General features: G+C 42.0%; 2 protein-coding genes and 1 non-coding gene across 3 annotated transcripts in view; all 3 read left to right on the top strand.

The window, feature by feature from the left end:
- Positions 1–21,529, top strand: part of AP1G1 (adaptor related protein complex 1 subunit gamma 1) — a 72,540-nt gene that overhangs the window by 12,271 nt on the left and 38,740 nt on the right. Inside the window, exons 2-5 of the mRNA XM_004584004.3 lie at positions 6,983–7,186; positions 12,355–12,479; positions 18,488–18,629; positions 20,216–20,312. Coding sequence (XP_004584061.1) covers positions 6,986–7,186; positions 12,355–12,479; positions 18,488–18,629; positions 20,216–20,312 — 565 coding nt within the window. The 5' untranslated portion in view covers positions 6,983–6,985. The remainder of the gene's footprint in view (positions 1–6,982; positions 7,187–12,354; positions 12,480–18,487; positions 18,630–20,215; positions 20,313–21,529) is intronic.
- On the top strand, positions 1,737–1,869 carry LOC118757766 (small nucleolar RNA SNORA13). Its single transcript, XR_004995369.1, has one exon. It is a non-coding gene; the product is annotated as a small nucleolar RNA SNORA13 (small nucleolar RNA).
- Positions 15,967–16,276, top strand: LOC101535760 (large ribosomal subunit protein eL38-like). Its single transcript, XM_036492594.2, has one exon. The coding sequence runs from the start codon at positions 16,030–16,032 to the stop codon at positions 16,240–16,242; it is 213 nt and encodes a 70-aa protein (XP_036348487.2). The 5' UTR covers positions 15,967–16,029; the 3' UTR covers positions 16,243–16,276.

Raw genomic sequence — 21,529 nt, 5'->3', positions numbered from 1 at the left:
CGACGGTTCACTCCCCAAGTGACCACAACGGCTGGTGCAGAGCCAATCCAAAGCCAGGAGCCAGGATCTCTTCCGGGTCTCCCACGTAGGTGTAGGGTCCCAAGGTTTTGGGCCGTCCTCAACTGCCTTCCCAGGCCACAAGCAGGGAGTTGGATGGGAAACAGTTTAACCACTACGCTATCACGCTGGGCCCTTGTTTTTTTTTTTTTTTAATAGCTGAGTAGTATTCCATGGAGTAGATGAACCATAGCTTTCATAAAATAAAATAAAATAAAATACTAAAATTCTTTAGAAAAATATATACATGTATTTTTTTTTCTTCTGGAGTAATACTTACATAGTGTTGGGAGGATGTCTTACATAATTTTCTTCTGTATAGACAATCAGTTGTACAAATTTCATGAAATTTTTGAGGCACCCTTGTATATATGCATATACTGATTTTGGAGGCGCGAATTTGTTAATAATTTCATATTCATATGGTATGTTTGCATTTGTGTAGCTTTTATTTTAGGCCTTTTGATGAATGTATCCTAGATTTCATGTTTTCTTCATACAGTGCTTAGGACAAATTTATTTCTAGATATTTTATTTAAACGTTAATGTCAGTGGTACTTTACCCCCTGCGTATCAGAAATATGAGTTTAAAATCGGACAACTACCCCAGCAAATGATGACAGCAAAAATCTAGGAGAATGGAGGTTTGAGGTTGAATGTGTCAGCCAGTGGCCATCAGCAGGGCTGATTCATCTTTGGATCGGCGAAACTGACAATGTTTCATAACTATCTAAACCACTGGTCCAAACGCTTAGAACAGGCACTGTAGTGGGACCCTGGGTTGGTGTTTGGTGGTGATCCCTCTCCCTGGGTACTGGAACATTTGGGAAGCTGGGTGGGGCTTTCCCCTTTATCTCTCCCTTTCCCCCCAGAGACAAGAAGCAATAGAGAATTTGGAAACAATGATTTTACCCATTTTTCCCTAACCCTCAATTCTTCCCACCCTGGTCAACCATGTGATCATCATCAAAAAGTTTAAAAAATATATATATCTAAATAAATGAATATTGTGGGGCTGGTGCCTTGGCTTAGCAGGTTAAGCCTCTGCCTGAAGCACTGCCGTTCCCCGTGGAGTCACAGCTGCTCCACTTCTGATCGGCTCATTGCCAATGGCCTGGGAGGGCAGTGGAGTGTGACCCAAATCCTTGGGCTCCTGCACCTGCGTGGGAGACCCAGAAGAAGCTCCTGGTCACTGGATTCAGACTGGCCCAGCTCTGGCCATTGTGGCCATTTGAGTGAGCCAGTGGGTGGAAGATCTCTCCCTTTGTCTCTAAGTCTGCCTTACCCCTCCTCTCCCCAGCAAAATAATATTATACTGTTTTCTTTCACCTGCCTCTTTGGACCACACTCCCACGTGTATATCCAAAATCAGCAGAATTTAGATACATAAAGAATATGCTAGGGAAAATTTGTTATTGTAGTATAAAATTACCTTCTAATGTTTCTGCTTGTCATCCTGTGGAAAAATGTCGTTGGACAAGAAGTTTGGTGGTTTATGATTTTGCTCTCTGTATTCCTTGTGGGTTTTTTTTTCTTAAGATTTATTTTATTTTCATTACAAGGTCAGATATAGAGAGAGGAGGAGAGACCCTCATTGTGGTTTTTGTTAATTTGAATTATCGAAGTAGACTTTGCTCCTCAAGTTGTGTGTGTTGATTACTTGAAAGGTGGCATCTAGTGGCCTTCGTGTTGCCCATTCGCCTTGGAAAGTGGCGAGTGTGGTGTCAAGGAAGGCGTACATTGACTGCTCGGCAGCCTTTTCCAGCCCTGAGATTCGGTGTCTCCGGTGCAGGATCTGCACAAGTGACAGTTGAAGCACATGCCTGCCTCACTGGGTGCAGCTGTAGACGGTGGGGCTGCACCGTCACCTGTGTCCCAGGGTCTGTCCAGGTGGGAGCTGGGGCCGGGAGTGCGGCAGTTGCTGGCTGAGCATCCAAACACCTAGGGCCATTTTATGGAGGGCATTTTAGTAGTTTTTGCTGACAATAGTAAGTATGGAAAAGTAGAACACTGTCTTTCATGTAAATTTTTTTTTAAATTTAATTAAATTTTTTGAAGATTTATTTATTTTTATTGCAAAGTCAGATATACAGAGAGGAGGAGAGACAGAGAGGAAGATCTTCCGTCCGCTGATTCAATCCCCAAGTGACCGCAACAGCTGGTGCTGTGCTGATCCGAAGCCAGGAGCCAGGAGCGTCTTCCAGGTCTCCCACACAGGTGCAGGGTCTCAAGGCTTTGGGCTGTCCTTGACTGCTTTCCCAGGCCACAAGCAGGGAGCTGGATGGGAAGCAGGGCTTCCGGGATTAGAACCAGCGGCCATATGGGATCCCAACAGCATGTTCAAGGGAGGACTTTAGCCATAGGCTATTGTGCTGGGCCCTGAGCATAGGCTTTTAATGTCCCTTTCAGTAAACAGACTACTGATGTGGTAGAGGGGACAGATTCCATTTTGTACTGCACAGACTCCGTTCAAGTATGGATTCTAAGACCTGTCATTGTCCATGATTTCCTAAGACAGTGTCTACAGGTTAATGTACTTGCTGTACACATTGGCATGAAGGAATAATTTTTTTTTTAAGATTTATTTTTATTGGAAAGGCAGATCAGATTTGTGGAGAGGAGAGACAAAGAGAAAGATCTTTCATCCTTTGATTCACTCCCATAATGGTTGCAACGGCCAGAGTTGAGCTGATCTGAAGCCAGGATCCAGGAGCTTCTTTCTCCAGGTCTCCCATGCAGGTGCAGGGTCCCAAGGCTTTGGGCCATCCTTAACTGCTTTCTCAGGCCACAAGCAGGGAGCTGGAAGGGAAGGAGAGTGCTGGGACCCAAACCAGAGCTCATATGGTGTTTGCAGAATGAGGATTTAGCCAATGAGCCATTTAAGGCAGAGTTACAGAGAAAGAGATCTTTCACACATTGGCTCACTCCCCAAATGGCCTCCCCATCTTGGTTTGGTCCAGGCTGAAACCAAGAGCTTGTAACTCCATCTAGGTCTGCAAAGGTTCAGAAACTCAGTTATTTATACCATCTTGTGCTGTTGTCCCAGGTACTTTAGCAGGAAGCTGTTTTGGAAAAGCTGAGACATGAAGTGGCTCCCGTGTGAAATGAGGGCACATTGCAGTTGTGAGTTTGATTTACTTTACAGTGCTGTCCCGCAAGACTTTTTTCTTTCTGGTGTTTTTTCAGAAATAATTATTTATTAATTAATAGATTAATTGATGTAAAGATTTATTTATTTGAAAAGAAATTCGGAGAGAGGAAGAGACAGAGGTATCTTCCATCCTCTGGTTCACTCCCCAAAAGGTTACAGTGACAGGGATGGGCCAGAGCAAAGCAGGAGTCGAATCTCCTCTGAGTCTCCCTCATGGCTGCAGGGGCCCAAGCTCTTGGACCATCTTCCACTGCTATTCCAAGCACACTTAGCGGGGACCTGGATTGAAAGTGGAGAAGCGGGATCTTCATTTGGTGCCTATGTGGGATACTGGCATTGCAGGCATTGACTGCATATCATGTCACTCTGCCAGTCCTTATTAATATAAAAGGCAGAATTACAGAGAAAGAGGTAGAATCGGTGGTGGGGAGAGAGAGAGAGAGAGAGAGAGAGAGAGAGAGAGAGAGAGAAGAATATGAGAATGAGAATCTGTTATTTCGTTCTCTAGCTGCCCAAGGTGAAGCCCGCACGTTCATGTGGGTCTCCCATTGGGCTGTAGGAACCCAAATACTTGAGCGCTCTTTGACTTTCCTAGGTGCTTAAGCAAGGAACTGGACCAGAAGTGTAGCAGCTAGAATTTGAACCCCAGTACTCACACGGGATGAAGGTGCTGTAACCTGTGGCTTAACTCATTGTGTCACAGCTATTGGTCATATCTGGAATATTTTAAAATGAATCTAGCAATCATGTAATTTCACCTATAAATGTAATTGATTTTTAAAGTATAGAGACAAGTGTAGGTCTAGGTGTTCTTTTTTTTTTTTTTTAATTTTATTTTTGTTGGAATGACAGATTTACAGAGCAAAGGAGATAATGGAAATGAAGATCTTCCATCTGCTCCTTCACTCCCCAACTGGCCTCAATGGCCAGAACTGAGCCTATTCAAAGCCAGGAGCCTGGAGTTTCCTCTTGGTCTCCCACATGGGTGCAGGGTCCCTAACCTTTGGGCCAACCTCTGCAGCTTTTTCAGGCCACAAGCAGGGAGCTGGATGGGAAGTGAGACCGCTGGGATTAGATCTAGTGCCCATATGGGATGCTGGTGCATGCAAGGCGAGAACTTCAGACACTAGGCCACTGCGCTGGGCCCCAGAAGGTTTTTTTTTTTTGTTTTTAAAGTTTTCTGTATTGCAAATTGATTCATTTTAATATGAGAAATATTTCATTATGGATACACCTAATCATTTACCTGCTATGGACCTTTGGGGTGTTTCTGGTTTTAACAGTTGTGAATGAAGTCTCTGTCAGTATCAGACAAGTCTTGGTGAAGACATGTTTCTGTTCTTAATAGTTTGGTACTTGCATAAAAACTTCTGTTTATTTCTGGATGACATATGTTTAAATTTATACAAACTGCAAGCTCTTTTCCAAGGTACTGGCATAATTTTTATTTCTGTTAATAGTTTTTGGAAATTCAGTTCTGTATCGTTGTCAATACTTGGTATGGCTGTTCTCCCTGCTGGTTCAGCCTGCAGATACCTACAACAGCTGGGGTTGAACCAGCCTAGACTGGGAGCTGGGAATTCAGTTCAGTTCTCTCCCATGTGAGTGGCAGGATCCCAGTTACCTTGAGCCGTGCAGTGTCCACATTAGTGGGAAACTGGAGTCAAGAAGTAGTGCCACGTGCTGACGTGGAGTGCGACGTGCTGACACATAGTGCCAGATGCTGACGCGGAGTCTCCTGAGGGACAGTAGTGTCTTTGCTGCTGGGTCACTGTTCGGTTGTAGCCCTCCTGATGACATCAGGCGGTTTCTACTCTCATTTGTGGTCTTTGTATTTTTCTGATAATTAAAGATGCTATGCAGTGTTTTGTGTGCTTGTGATTATTAGTGTGTCTTTTTCTGAATTTGTATCTTTTATTCACTTTAAAATTTTGACTTAATTTAAAAGAGAAAGTGATCTTGCTAGTTCATTCTTCAAATTGCAACATCTGGGACTGAGCCAGACTGAAGCCAGGTATCAGAAATTCAATCTGGGTTCCCTGTATAGGGGGCAGGGACCAATTCCTAGCCATCACCTGCCTTCTCCAGGGTACACATTAGCAACAAGCTGGAGTTAGAAGCCAACTCAAACCCAGGTACTCAGGAGTGGGATGTGGGTATCTAAACAGTGTTTAAACAGCTGTGCTCAGCATCTGATGATTGTCTTATAACTGAATTGTAAAATGTATTTATTTCAAATATTTTATTTGTTTTTGTTGAAAAGTCAGATTTATAGAGAGGAGACAGAAATATATATCTTCCATCCGATGATTCACTGCCTAAGTGGTCACAATGGCTGGAGCAGGGCCAATTCTAAGCCAGGAGACGTGGGTGCAGGGGCCCATGGCTCTGGGCCATGCTCTACTGCTTTCCCAGGGCATAGGCAGGGAGCTGGATGGGAAGCGGTGCTGCCAGGACATGAACTGGCACCCATATGGAATGCTGGTGCTTGCAAGGATTTAGCCAGGCTCTGAATTGTAAAATTTATATATTCTGCATAGAAATCCTTTGTAATTTTTCTTATTTTGAAAGCTTTCCTTCTGTGGCTTTTCTCATTTTTACAGATGTGTCTTCTGAGGCACAAAAGCTTTCAATTTTTATAAAATCTATTAGGGTTTCCTTTGTACTTTGTGCTTATATAAGAAGTCTATTTAATCTGAATTCAGAAAGATTTTTTTCTGTGTTTCCTACTGTAAGATTTTTGCTTTAGTTTTGGTGTTTGGTTCCATCACCCCCTTTTCTTTTTGTATCATGTGAGCTTAGGGTTAGTGGAAACACTTCCCTCTCCCCCACCTGCAAATCGTTGTAGTTCTAGTGCAAGCACTATTTTTTTAAAGTTTTATTTATTTTTATTGGAAAAGCAGATTTACAGAAAGAAGGAGAGACAGAGACAATGATATTTCATCTGCTGATTCACTCCCCACGTGGCCGCAAAGGCTGGAATTGAGCCAATCCAAAACCAGGAGTCAGGAGCTTCTGGGTCTCCCACTGGAGAGGGAGTGTTCAGGGTCCGAAGGCTTTGGGCTGTTCTTGACTGCTTTTGTAATCCACAAGCAAGGAGCTGGAAGGGAAGTGGAACAGCCAGGACAGGACCTGGCACCCATATCGGATCCTGGCAGGATTTAGCCACTAGGTAACCACACTGTGCCATTTACATTTTTAAAAACCTTCATGACATTGACAATCTTATTCCCCGAGGTTGGCTTTTTGCATTTTCAGAGTATGTTCACGCTATATAGACTGAGATAGCGTCCTTGTTAGATATTTTAAAATTTGATAATTAGTCTTCCCTCCTCATCTGCTGTTTTGTTGAACTAAGCTGTGGGTGTGATGGTGTCCATCTGTAGTTTGTAGTTTGATAGAAGTTGAGCAGAAATACCTTTGACGTAGGGTCATATATGGTTTTTCTTTATTACATGAAGGATTGAAAACCAATTGTGTTGACTTAGTTCTTATTTTGATATTAGTGGTAGACTTTGCGCATTGGTGAATCCTTTGTCTTACTTTGCTGAATTTACTACTCAACATTTTTGTTTATACCATTCCCAGGAACTTATTGAGTTGAGAATTTTGTGTATGATGGCATGTTTAGCAAGTTTGTTTAGCTTAGTCAAGCTGGACCTGGAAATTCTTGTATTTTTATAAATCAGACGAAAGTTTATTTGGGAAGTTGTGTGGACACTTCTGATAGTATAATCATGTGACTCTCTCTGTTTACTGTCTTTCCACGTGCAGAGGATGCCAGCCCCCATCAGATTGCGGGAGCTGATCCGGACCATCCGGACAGCCCGAACCCAAGCTGAGGAGCGAGAGATGATCCAGAAGGAGTGTGCTGCCATCCGCTCGTCCTTTAGGGAAGAAGACAATACATACCGATGTCGGAATGTGGCAAAATTGCTCTACATGCACATGCTGGGCTACCCTGCTCACTTTGGCCAGGTAGGCTGGACTGAGATGACTGCTAGCAAATGCAGTCCTGAATGGCGCTGTTGCTCAGGGGTTGTTAGTTCCTTGAAGAGAGGTGGTTTGATAGTCCTGCAGTTGGATCACAGAGGAACTGGAGGCAAGAGTGAGGGAAAGCAGCAGATCTGAAAGGTTGGGATATTACCTTCTGTTTCCTGTCCATTGAGACTCATGTGGAGCAGAGGCTGCTTTGGTGGTGGCCTCCAGCGTGATGAGGACTAACCAGTAGGTTACGATTATTCCGCCAAAGGGCTTGCTTGGACTATAATCATTAGTCGAGAAAGGTGTGCTAAATGTTTTCTTAATTTTCTTCTCTATATGCTGTATTATATGAAAAAACTCATATGTTTTCAAGTTGAAGAAGTTAGTTAGGTGACTGCCTTTTCAGGTGCATTAATAGAGAATTGGATTGAAAGTGGTGTAGCCAGGATTTAACAGGTACCCGTGTTGGAATGCCAGCATTGAAGCAGTGTTGACTCCCATGAATTTTTAAAAAGTGTAATACATTCATTGAAATGCATCTCATTCATATACAAGATAATAGTGGATTTAAGTCTGAAACTCTGGAGTTTTAAATGATAAGTTTTTAAGATTGGTTCAAGGGGGTTTGGCATTGCATTTTTGCAGCGGGTTAAATCATCCCGTATTGGAGTGCTGACTGAGTCCTGGCTGCTCTGCTTCAGATCCAGTTTCTTGCTATTGTACCTGCGAAGGCAGTGGATGATGGCCCAAATGCTTGGGACCTTGCCACACATATGGAAAACCCAGGATAGGATTCCTGGCTCTTGGTTTTGTCTTAGAAAAATCCTGACTGTTGTGGCCATTTGGGTTGTAAACCAGTTATCTGTCCTCAAAAAAAGCAGGCAAGCTGATACTTATTTATTTATTTAAGATTTATTTTTATTAGAAAGGCAAACATACAGAGAGGAGATACAGAGAAAGATCTCCATCCGTTTACTGATTCACTCCCCAAGTGGCCGCAGTGGTCGGAACTGAACTGATTCGAAGCCCGGAGCCAGGAGCTGCTTTTGGGTCTCCCAAGCAGGTGCAGAGTCCTATGGCTTTGGGCTGTCCTCTACCACTTTCCCAGGTCACAAGCAGGGAGCTGGAAGGGAAGTGGAGCAGCGAGCAGGGCCACGAACTGGCACTCATATGGGTTCCTGGCACATGCAAGGCAAGAATTTAGCCATTAACTATTGTACTGGGTCCAGGCAAGCTGATATAAGTGGGTTAGTATATGACATGAATATGAATTAGTGCATCTTTTAAAAATAAATTCATTCATTTTTATTTGAAAGCCATTTTTTCTTTGTTCCCTCCTTTTTTTAAAAAAAAAGATTTATTTATTTTTATTGCTAAGTCAGATATACAGAGAGGAAGAGAGATAGAGAGGAAGATCTTCCTTCCAATGAATCACTCCCCAAGTGAGCGCAATGGTAGGTGCTGTGCCGATCTGAAGCCAGGAACCAGGAACTTCCTCCAGGTCTCCCACACGGGTGCAGGATCCCAAAGCATTGGGCTGTCCTTGACTGCTTTCTCAGGCCACAAGCAGGGAGCTGGATGGGAAGTGGAGCTGCCAGGATTAGAACCAGTGCCCCTACAGGGTCCTGGTGCTTTCAAGGCGAGGACTTTAGCCGCTAGGCCACGGTGCCGGGCCTTTTTTTTTTTTTTACAAAGAGAAGAGAGAAAAATCTTCCATTCATTGGTTCTCTCCCTAAGTGGTTGTAACAGCGAGCTGATCTAAAGCTGGGAGCCAGGTGCTTCCTCCCTGTTTTCCCACGTGGGTGCATGAGGACAAGGATTGAGCCATGCTGTGCTGCTTTCCCAGGCCACAAGCAGGGAACTGGATAGAAGTAGAGCAGCCTGGAAATGACCCAGGGTGCTGGCACTAGCAGGTGGAGCGTTATTAGCCTGTGACATCATGCACCAGTCCCATATTAGTGCTTCTTGTTGTGAATAAAACTGAAAGGTATTTGGATTTGTATATGGTTTTACGAATTTTGAAACTGCTAAAACTTCTTTTGGTAGTGGGTATTTGTTTTATTGGCTGAGTGTTGATGTGGCTAGACAGACCTCCCAGCTATGGTTTCTGGTTCCAGCTTCTTTCTTGTGTGCATATTGGGGGGTGATGAGGATCACTCAGGCAGTTGGATTCCCACCACCCAGGTGAGAGACCTGGTTTGAATTCCTGGCTTCAGCCTCTGTCCCCTGCAGGCACTGGGGAGTGATAGAGCAGATTAAATTTTGTTTCTCAAATAAAACTTGAAAAAAACTTAAGCCCACTTAACTTCACATGTATATTAAGGGTCCTAAGGCATAGTTGAGATTAACAGCTGTTTTGGAGTTTGATTACTTCTAGGAGAAAAGGGAAGTGGAATTGAGACTTGATATACAGAGGTCTTGTTTAAGTTGTAATATTAAAATAAACAAGATGAAGTGTTAAAATTTGATAAAGCTGGTTAAGCTGGTTTAGTAGGTTAGTGACTGATTTCTTTTGTATATAGGCATCTTTTTTTTTTTTTTAAAGATTATTTTATTATTGAAAAGTCAGATTTACAGAGAGGAGAGACAGAGAGAACGATATTCCATCTGCTGGTTCACTCCCCAAGTGGCTGTAATGGCTGGAGCTCAGGCATCCGAAACCCGGAGCCAGGAGCTTTTTCTTGGTCTCCCACAGAGGTACAGGGTTCCAAGGCTTTGGGTCATCCTTTGCTGCTTTCCCAGGCACAATAGCAATGAACTGGATCAGAAGCAGAGCAGCTCGATTTGAACCAGTGTCCATATGAAATGCTGGTGTCACAGGTGGAGGCCTAACCTACTATACCATAGTTTCAGCCCTGACTTTTCCTTTTTGATCCAGGTTGTTCTCTGTTTGAAACATGTGCTCTGTAGTCGTATAGGCATTGGTGAACTATAGTTTGACTTTTTAAACCTAATAGATAAATTTATATTGGAAAACATTTTTGTATGGTCTTCTTGTCAATTGTTGCTGCTTCCTTTCTGATTCATGTTTCTAAAGGAGAATTTAATTTTTAAAACATTTTGATGTATTTTTAAAGATTCATTTATCTGCTTGAAAGAGGTTGGAAGAGAGAAAGAGAAAGAATGAGATCTTTATCTGCTGGTTCATTCCTCAGATGGCCACAGTGATCAGGGCTGGGTCAAGCCAAAGCCAACAGCTAGGGAACTTCTTCCAGGTTCCCACAAGGCTATCAGGGCTCCAAGCACTTGACTCAGCCTCCACTTCTTTTCCCAAACCTTTAGCAGGGAGCTGGATCAGAAGCGGAATAGCCAAGGCAGCAACCTGGACCATATGGGATACCGAAGTTGTAGGTGGTAGCTCACTGTACCACAAACCTGACCTCCTATCATTTATTTTTATTTGAAAGGCAGATTTATGGAAAGAAGGAGAGATAGAAAAATCTTCCATCCACTGGTTCACTTTCCAGGCAGCAGCAAAAACCATAGCTGAACCAGTCTGAAAGCAGGTGCTTCTTTTCTCGATCTCCCATGTGGATACAGGGGCTCAAGGACCTTAGCTATCCTCCAATGCTTTCCCAGGCCGTAGGCAGGGAGCTGGATTGGGAATGGAGCAGCTGGGACATGAACCGGTGCTCATATGTGATGCCGGCGCTGCAGGCGGAGGATTATCCTGATAAACCCCCTTGCTGGCCACCTGGAACTTGGTTTTGAAAGCTGTTCTTGGAGAGTCAGACTTGTGGATGCCCTTGGAAAACTGCTGTTCCACATGGAATGTTTGACCTTTTCCTTATTTGTCGTGTTGGAGTGATAAAAATATATCAAAGTGTTGGTAACTTTCTAGAAAGGAGATACTCTTTAACTGTGAGGAGTTTTAAGTCTGTACAGATATATAAATAAATCATAAAATACTTCAACTCCACTACTAAGTTTTTTTCTTCCTCTATATTTGTTTTTATTTTGAGATTTATTTATTTTTATTGCAAAGTCAGATATATAGAGAGGAGAAGAGATGGAGTGAAAGATCTTCCATCCGATGATTCATTCCCCAGGTGACCGCAACGGCCGGTACTGTGCTGGTTGCTATCTAGGAGCCAGGAACTTCCTCCAGGTCTCCCACGCTAGTGGCTTTGGACCATCCTCGACTGCTTTCCCAGGCCACAAGCAGGGAGCTGGATGGGAAGTGGAGCTGTCAGGCTTAGAACCAGCGCCCGTATGGGATGCCGGCGCATTCAAGGCCAGTACGTTAGCCGCTAGACCACGGCACTGCCAGGCCCTTCCTTTATATTTTATTCTAATCTCTCACCATTGGGCCAGCACAGTTGTATAGCAGGCTAATCTCCCTCTGCCTGCAGTAGCTGCATGCACTATAGCGCCCAGTCTAGTCCCACCTGTTCATTTCTGATCCTAGTTTCCTGCTAATGAATGGCCTTGGGAATCAACAGGGATGGCACACTGCATGCATGTGGGAGATCTGGAGGACGCTCTTGGCTTCCAGCTTCGGATCAGCTTTCGTCTGGCCTTATAGCCATTTTGGGAGTGAGTTGGCGGATGGAAGATCGCTCTCCATCTCTCTCTGTAACCGTGACTGTCAAATGAAAATGAGTAAAATAATAAAAGTGAATGAAAATATAGGAAAAAAAGATAGTTACCTCATAGTACTTAAAAGCCCCAAGTGTATTAAGTTAGTTATTGTCTGTCTGTTTTTAAATAAATTACATGTTCTTGATATTTAGGACCGTGTTTGACACTGATGTGTTTCCAGCTACTGAACTTTTTGATTCTCAATATGTGAACCACACTTTAATGCATATGTGTGTTAGGTGCTCATTCAGTGTAATGGAGGGATAGTATTTGGAATTTTGGGTTTCTTTGGGTCTATCACAGTGGTTAATAAGTTTGTGCTTTTAGAAATGTAGAGCTAAAATGAAACTTTTGGATTCTTAAAATGGCATGTGTCATGGGACCTTGTTATTCTAGAATTTGAGTACTATTATCAGGATCCCCCAAGATCTTGAATATTTGCCTTTTCTTTAGGTAATTTGATGACAGTTTATACTTCAGTCATCTGGGAATTTGGATGAAAATATTGCTTTGTTAATGATGGAAATAACTTCTTAATTTCTTCCCCACCCCCTTTCCCTTCCCTTTTTCTTTCTTGGTAGTTGGAGTGCCTCAAGCTTATTGCATCTCAGAAATTTACAGACAAACGCATTGGCTATTTAGGGGCAATGCTGCTTTTAGATGAAAGACAAGATGTCCACCTTCTCATGACAAACTGTATTAAGAAGTAAGTTTTACCTTTCCTTTTAAGAATTGTTTTTAGGTGTTACACCAGTATATCAGGAGCTCCTACTTATTGATTTTCTCTTTAGTGATAGTATATTTGAAATACAATAGATTGGAAGCTTTGTAGAGGATACATTTAATTAAAGGTAGGTATTGTGTATCTTCAGGCATAAGAACTTAAGTTTAATGATGAAATAAACACTTGGGCTGTCATAAAAAAGGGTTTGTAAACTTTCAAATTTCTTTTCTTGTTTTTCCAGGCTATTGAATGTTATAAATAATGAAGCTTCTCATTTCTCAAAAAATTACTGCTTTATATTACATGTATTGAGGTAAAAAGAGTAGTCTTGCTTGTCAGCAGTTTAATCCACCTGAGATTTTACTTGCATGAATTTTACTTAGCCCTGTGGATTATTGTATATAGTCCTTCTCTTTAATACCTCCTTTACTGATGCACTAGTTAGGCTTGTTTAACTTGCTTACAAATGGAAGAATATTTGCAGTATGGAGTAATTGACAGACATGAAATTAAGTTCTTTCCATCCTCTCTGTTACAAACAGTTTCCTATTGAAAAGCCATGGATATTCTGATGGACTTAAGTGTTTGAAAATACTGTCTGGTTTTGGTTTTACTTTATGAGCTGTTAACTGCCTTTTGGACTTCTTTTTTACTTACAGTATTTCTGTTTTTGATAGTAGAATCGGGATATTGGTGATCAAATGTGGACTTTGAAAACTTGTACTTTTCTGTGGTAATTAATGTTCTACCTTAAATTTTCCAGTGAATAATGGAAAACTCCAAAATAATTATTATAATTTTGTTGTAATGAGAAAGTGTAGCATTTAAAAAAATGTTTGTTTATTTACTGGAAAGGGTTATAGAGAGACAAAGAGAAACAGAGCGGGTTCACCCACCCCCAGATGGCTACAATGGCCAGGGCTGAGCCAGTCTGAATCTAGCAGCCAGGAGCTTCTTCCAGGTCTCCTATGTGGTGCAGGGGCCCACGGACTTGGGCCATCCTCTGCTGCTTTCCCAGACTCGTTAGCAGGGAGTTGAATCACAAAGTATAGCAACCAGGAAACAAACTGGTCCCCAGATAGGATGTTGGCGCTACAGACCATAGCTTTGCATACTCTACCCCAGGTGCTAGTCCCAAAGTGAAGTGTTTAAATACAGGCCATCTTTGGATTCATTTTAGGAGAATTTTATTTTCTTGGCTGTGAAGTAAATGTTAATAATGAAAATAGTATCTTAATTCTTTTTAGAATAAATATTTATTGCACATGTGCTAAGTACCAGGAACTATTGCAAACACTAGGACAGAAAGGGAAACAAAAGGAGAGAAATCCTTGATGTCATGAAGGGTATGTTCTAGATGTTCGGCATGATTCTTCTGTGCTCTTTCTCTGGCCAGGTCTTCCAAGCGTTTCTTTAACTTTTGTTCTTGCACGCTCTATTGCCCTTACTCAGGCTTTCAGTCACATGCTGATAATTTGGCAGTTCTACCTGGCAGTGAGTTTGTGTTGGAGTTAATAGCAAACTTAAGTACAGGTTTGTAGCATGATAAAGATGGAAAAATGAGGCATGTACATAAAGAAGAAATCCTTGGGTTTAGTTTTTATGATCCTAGCGAAATACAAAGTAAATTTAAGAAAAAACAGGAGCAGATCTCAAACAGGAGTAGATCCAACTTTGGGCTTGTTGTTTTTTCATCTGTTAATGAACATATATGGGATCTTTTTAGTTTCCTGGGGTTTTTAGTTTTGTTGTTGGGTTTTGTTTGTTTGTTTGTATTAGAGCATAATGAAATCTTAGTGCTTGCCTCATTGCTCATTGGCTTAGAAAAATATTATCACAGACCTTTGAATCAAATCTTAACTTGGGTCTGATATTTAAGAACTTAGATTTTGAAAATCTCCATTATCATTGAAAAATTATAAGTCCACTAAATGCATTTGGGAACTGGAATCCTAAATGATGAAGTCATAATTGATATACTTAATTTTGTGAGAAATTTTATCTCATAAAATAGTTTTAATTTAATGTTATTAATTGACATTTTGCTGCTTTCTTTAAAAATGTTATTTATTTGTGGGAAAGGAAGAGTGACGTCCATCTACTGGCTCAATTCCTTGGACCCCTGCCATGCTGTGGGAGACCTGCATGGAGGGCCAGACTCCTGGCTCTGCCTTTCCTGGGTGCCTGGCCTTGTGACTGGTTAAGGAATGAACCAGCAGCTGGAGTATCTCTTTGTCTATCTCTTTCAAATACATAAATTAATTTTTGAAGCAATAGAGGTGAGGGGTAATAAAATGATTTTATGGTGCTGTGTGGTTGGCACTCTTAAATGAAGCTGTGAGTATATAGCAGTGACTTCATTATGGTGCTCCTGGCTTCAGTTGTGCTCTGTTTAGCTCTAATGTACCACTGCTACAACTGTTGACTTAGTTGACAAATAATGTATTAAGATTGTGAAAACAGTACACATCAGATGGACTCTGAAATAATCTGCTGTGTCTTCTTGAGACTGGTGAACCGAGAATAAATGTTGCAGGGGAGGGAAGCTCAGCGGGCTTCTGGGACCCCCTCATCCTGGAAGTTACTTTGTTTTTTGACCCTCACGGGTCATGTAGCCAGGCCACATGACTTCAGTTCCTTTCCCCGTCCCCACCCCCCTGTGCCAAAGTGTCCAGGCGGGACCCAGCCAAAGGCGCTGGGCAAATGGCACACTCTGATAGAGGAGTCTTGATTTGCAGGGAAATGATGGGATCACACAGGTGGCAGTGAGAGATGACCTGTGGTTTTTATGCCCAGGTCAGGAATTACAGCTGAGGGACTTCCATAGACAAGTCTGTGACATGTGTATTTAAGTAGAGGACTGACAGCAAATTGCTTTGAAGGGGAGAATAAGAGTGAGAGAAGTGGGTCTGATAGCAGAATCTGTGGAGGAAATGTGGGCCCACTCCTGTGAGACTGCAATCTGCTGGCTCGTCTAAGAACTGCGGATAGGGTCAGGCCTTGCTGGGGAGGTAAGGGGGGCCCTAGCTGGGTTGGGGTTCCCACTGGTGAGGGCAAGAGTAGGATTGGGGGCAGCAGGCTTGGCTGGACATGGCTACAGACTGCACTGGTGCGGGTGTGCACTGGGATTGTGGAGCGTTAGATTGGGTTGGACTTCAACCCCCCACTGGTACTCATGAACACCAGGTTGGGTGTAGAACAGGCCAGACTAGGTCTTGACTTCCCCGAACTATGTGAAATCTGTGTCTGGTTGTGGACCAGGTATTGCTGGGCTGTAACACCCAATAACAAGAACCAGAATGGGTGTGGCTGGTTGAGCAAGGTTACTGTTCTTGCCAGGGCAGAAGGTGGACAAAGTCAACCTGGGTCAGCGATCCACTGGTGTGCACGAGAACTGCCACTGAGAGGAGACTAGATGGAGGAGCTTAGGGAAACTCCTTCATTGGGGTGCAGTCCCTTCAGGTGAGCACAAAAAGCAAGGCACTCTGGTGCCTGGCTGCCCGGTGCTGCCCGCTGCCCGTTGCCCGTCGCCATGCCTCGCAAAATCGAAGAGATCAAGGACTTCCTGCTGACAGCGTGGCGCAAGGATGCCAAGTATGTCAAGATCAAGAAAAACAAGGACAGCGTGAAGTTCAGAGTGCGCTGCAGCAGGTACCCGTACACGCTGGTCATCACGGACAAGGAGAAGGCGGAGAAGCTCAAGCAGTCGCTTTCCCTAGGCCTGGCGGTGAAGGAGCTGAAGTGAAGAGAATGCTGGAACTGCATTAAAGTTTTTAAATGACCAAAAAAAACAAACAAACAAACAAAAAAAACAAGGCAAGCAGCAGCCCAGACAGTGCCATCGTACACTACCTGCCGGCATACATGTGGGTCAGGTCTGGAGCCAGACCAGTGTGGGCCAGCACATAATACCCGCTGGCAGATGTGAAAACCAGGGCGAGGGCAGGAGGAGCCAGATCAGGCTGCACACCAGCCAGTTCACGTTAGGGTCGGGACAGCAATCAGACTGGGGTGGGTTAGGCTGCAGCACCCACCAGTAGGAGCTGGAACGGGGCAGACTAGACTAGGCCAGGTTGAGCAATAAGATTGTGGACGCTGAGGTGGGACGAGTCATGCCAGCCTGGGCCCAGTTGGGGATGGATTCATGAGTCCCAGGGACGGAGGATCTGACAGGGCTTGGTTAGCTTGGCTCAGGTCCTGGGGTCTGCCTAAGGGTGGGGGCCAGGTTCCTGAGCCCTGGGAACCGGTGGAGTTTGGGTCCCTTGACCCAGATCCTGGGGCCTGCCTTTTAGGTGGGTGTGTTGGGTTCGTGATCCCCGGGGGGGGGGTGTGAGGAATCTGGCAGGCCTTGGGTCTCCTGGCCCGGTTCCTGAGGCCCCCTTGCTAGGTAGGTGTCAGGTTCATGAGCCCTAGGGGTTGTGGGGGAGAATCCTGCGATGCTTGGGTTGCCTGGTCTGGGTCCTGGGAACTGGGTTCCAGGTTTGTGAGCCCTAGGGGTGGGGAATCCGGCGATGCTTGGGATGCCTGGCCTGGGTCCTTGGACTTGCCTGCAAGAACATGTCCTACTTATTGAAAAAGGTGAAATAGTAGACATAGGTGCTGTGGTAAAAGGAGAATATGGCAGCTCATTTGATGCTGTAACCGAAGCACATAACTAACTGGACAACCACGCCAAAGAAACGGTAACAGCAGAAAATCTTGGTGAGTGGAGCCAATGGACACTGGGAGGGTGACATCATCCTCGGATCAGTGACATTGGCAGCATTTCAGAATTATCCAGACCACTTGGACAGAACTCTCGGAATGTGTACACATTGAGACCCTGGGTTGATATGAGGTGGCGGTTCCTCATCCCTGGGGACTGGGACATGTGGAAAGTCAAGAGTGGTTTCTTTCTTTGTCTCTTCCCTTCCCCCGGGAACAAGAAGAAATAGCAAATTTGGAAACATTGAGTACACCCAATTTTTCCTAAACCTTGATCCTTTCCACACTGATCCACATGCAATCATTATAAAAAGTAAAATTTGAAAAAAAATTTTAAATATATTACTAAAATGATTAAAAAGCTGCTAAAGTCAGCTTTTGAATAGTGCGAACTGATTATAGTACATAGATGAATTTACTGGTTCAAACTTTAAAACTAGCATTTTTTGAAGTATACTTCCCAGCTGGTTTAGAATTAACTTTCTGTGGTAATCAGTGCCTGTTGAAGATATAGTGTATATGTGCCAGCAGTCACTGTAGTTGTCTGCCAAAGCCTGCCACAGTTTGTTAAAGCTGGCCTTGGGCCAGCATCATGGCACAGAGGGCTCAGCTTTGCTTATGACATCAGCATTTAGTACTGGGGTGCTGGTTTGAGTCCCAGCAGGTTAGCTGCTGTGCTTGCATCCTTGCCACCCCAGATGATGACCCTGCCATCCACATGAGAAATCGGGATGGATGTCCTGGCTCCTGGAGTATAAAATTATTTAATTTAATATTAAATAATTCAAGCATAAGACTGACGGTGTCAAAGGGTAACTAAATTTCCAGTGTGGTGTGTTTATTATCTGATGTGCGCTAACAGTACAGATGGTGTTTTCTAATTTCTAAAAAAGGATTTTGGTTCATGTCTCATTTTACTTTTAGTTGTAATAGTGGAACATATTAAGACTTTTAAAGATAGTTTTGCTTTGTGTTTTAATCATGGCCATTTTTTACTTTTTAAAGTGGATGCCTTTAGTGTCCAACAGATAATATATTGTCCCATTTCTACTGCTTTGGTGTTTGGAAACATTTGTAAGAATTTTAAGGCAGAAGTGTCCTAACTGTATTGATAATTTCTGATAAAATTGAGTCAGCATTTTCTGTAACAAATTAACCTTTTGATTCTTTGGATTGTTTTAGAGAAATTCTTAGCCATTTTCAGCTGGTTTGTCAAATCGTGAAGTTTCTTCACAGTGAGCACCTGCAGGATATATTAGTTTCCACCCTCTTTTTTTCTCTTGCAGTGACCTTAATCACAGCACGCAGTTTGTGCAGGGGCTAGCACTCTGTACCCTCGGCTGCATGGGCTCCTCAGAGATGTGCAGAGATCTTGCAGGAGAGGTGGAGAAACTTCTGAAAACCTCCAACTCTTATTTAAGAAAAAAGGTAATTTGAAAGTGATTTGTTTTTCTAAGAGGCAGATAAAGAAAGGGAGAGGTCTTATCCACTGGTGTAGTTCTTAAATGCCATGGGCTGGACCAAGGTGAAGTTAGGAGCTAAGTGTTCATGTCATCTCTGTGAGGGGGCAGGGACCTAGCTATTTGATACATCACTGTTCCCTGATCTGGTGCACATTAGTGGGAAGCTATCATTGGGATCAGATGAAAACAGTGTGGTTGTAGTTGGAACTCCCGAATTCCAGCTTAGTATGCAGGTGTCCTAACTGGCATCTTTATGCCAATCCAAATGCCTGTGATGCTTTTCTCTGTGACGTCTATTTCAAATTGGGTGTATTTTAAAGGAACTGTATTTCTTCCTTTTTTCAAGGAAGTAACTGTGCAAGGTGGCATAACTAATCCCTAACTGCAGATTTAAAACAGTATTAAACAAAGCTGATTCTTTATGAAGGCACTTTTATTCTTAGTGTTTCTTTTTCAGTATCTGTGTGTATCTGGAAGAGTGGTTCCACTGATACGTAAATTACTGTTAGGAAGTTATGTTGAACCCACTTTACTAACTTGATACATTAAAGTGCAATTGCAATGAGAAAAAGTTATCTTATTATTTTACCTGCTTTTAGTTGTCTACACAATGATTTTATTGGGTTTCTTAAAATTGTAATTGAACTCTAAAACCTGCACAAGTATTTGGAAGTCTAAGAAGGGAAAACATTATCATCTGTCTCACGTTTCCTGTATGTTTTTATTAATAGTGCGAGAAAGAGGTGATACCCTGTTAATAATGGCTGCAAACAAATTAAATTTTTATTTGTAAGTCAGTCCTTTTCTTTAAAGAATATATGAGTTTCTGTTGTTTAGAAAGGATAGGATAACATTAAATCAGGTATTCCAGTAGATTAGGAAAACAACTTTGACTTCCAAAAACAATTTAAGGGGAATTAACAGAAATCTTGTTAATCTGTCTAAACCTTTATGATAGTTAATTCAAGCAACTGTTGGGGTATGTTGATGGGAATAATTAGTCTTTAGCTGTTTGTTTCCCATGAACAAGCTAATAATTCATACCATGGGTCCCCCCCCCCAGTGACTGGTTAAGTATATTTCAATTTTTTTTTGGTATCAGCAGAATGTCAAATGAAGCATTGTTAAGCATAGCAGTGGATCTGTGGTATCTGCAATATACATGCTTAAGGTTTATGTTTTTGTACCTGTTCACCATTTTACTCAAGAATGATGATCGCAGATGGAGATTCTTATTTTTTATTTTCCACAAACTATATTTAACTTGTTAACAAATCATATTAGCTATGATTAGTCTGGAAAGATTTTTTTCCAGTTGTCTGGCAGTGTGTCATCAAAGGGACAGGTGCATTTGAAGTTTTCCCTAATACAGTAGTTCAAAGTGGAAAGCCCCAACCAGTTAATAAGTAGTAAAGCTCATATCTAACATCTTTGTTCATTTTTCGAGTAGATGGAACTAGTATGTTTTTTGGTTGTTGTTGTTTTAAAGATTTGTTGCCTTGATTTAAATGAAATAAATCTCTTGTCTCTTATTTATTTATTTTTTTATAGGCAGCATTATGTGCTGTTCATGTCATCAGGAAGGTTCCTGAGCTTATGGAGATGTTTTTACCAGCAACAAAAAATTTATTGAATGAGAAGAACCATGGTAATGTGATTTGGATGCACTTAAAGTGCTAAGGGAGAAAGGGAGAGGGAAAAGGCTTAAGACCAAGTAGCCCTGTGTCTCAGTACAGTGGATTTTTCTATTGTGTTTGTTCATTTTTAAAGAAAGATCTGATCTGCTATATCTCTTTTCTACTCAGATATTCTAGTTTTGTATTTAGGGATTGATTCCTTCTTAGTTAGGTTGTCTTTCACTGATAGTCCTCTCTCACCATACTAAAAGTACTAGATTTAGTTCCTAATGGTCCGTGTAACGTGTGGATGATCCTGCCCCTGATTTTTATGTGTAGAACTCTTTGATTTCTTGCCTTTTTTTTTTTTTTTACAATAAAACTTTTTTTTTTTTCATTATGTAATAGGAGTATAAGACCCATGAAAATTCTTTTGGGTTACTTCCTAATGGGAGTTTGAAATGAGTGTTCAACTATCTTTGTATAAAACTCAAGAGGATTTAAAAATGGGATGTGGCTATTTTCCCAGACATTTTATTCTTTCTTTGAAGTCAGTGAAACAAGTTCTGAGAAAATTATGTTCCTTAAAAACTGGTATGATATATTTTATTGTTTAGTTAATTCAGTGCTGTGCCCAGAATGCTCAAAATACATTGTTTGAACAGATAAGTGTTCATGGAACTTATTTATTTCTTATTATAAAGTAATAAGAAAGATTCTTTTTAACTGACTGTGGAACGAGTAGATTCAGTTTTATTCACAGTTGTCTTGGAGTTTTGTGTATTTTATCTGGAAATAAAAATTTTTTGCTTCTTGAATTATCTATCAGAACTTAGCTAACAGATTACTAATATGGAATAGATAATACCTGGTATTATGTAGGAGCATGTCATTATGCATATTGTCAAATGGAGAGACCCACGTGTTGGTTGTCATCTGAACAATTATTTTTATTTTATTTTAAATTGATGCATAAAATTGTACATATTATGGGGTACCATGTTACTTTTTTATACATGAATACTTTGTGTGATGTTCTAATCAAGGGTCAACATTCTTTGTCCTCAGATATGTCATTCCTTTATGATGAAAATGTTTAAAATATTTTCTTGTAGTTTTTTTTTTTTTTTTTAATTGGAAAGGCAGATACACAGAGAGAAGGAAAAAGATCTTCCGTTCGCTGGTTCACTCTCCAAGTGGCCATAATGGCCAGAGTTGAGCAGTTCCAAAGCCAGGAGCCTCTAGCTAT

The sequence above is a fragment of the Ochotona princeps genome, chromosome 16, assembly GCF_030435755.1.
Source record: "Ochotona princeps isolate mOchPri1 chromosome 16, mOchPri1.hap1, whole genome shotgun sequence".
In the NCBI taxonomy this organism is placed as follows: domain Eukaryota; kingdom Metazoa; phylum Chordata; class Mammalia; order Lagomorpha; family Ochotonidae; genus Ochotona; species Ochotona princeps.
This window is presented reverse-complemented; position numbering and strand designations above follow the sequence as displayed.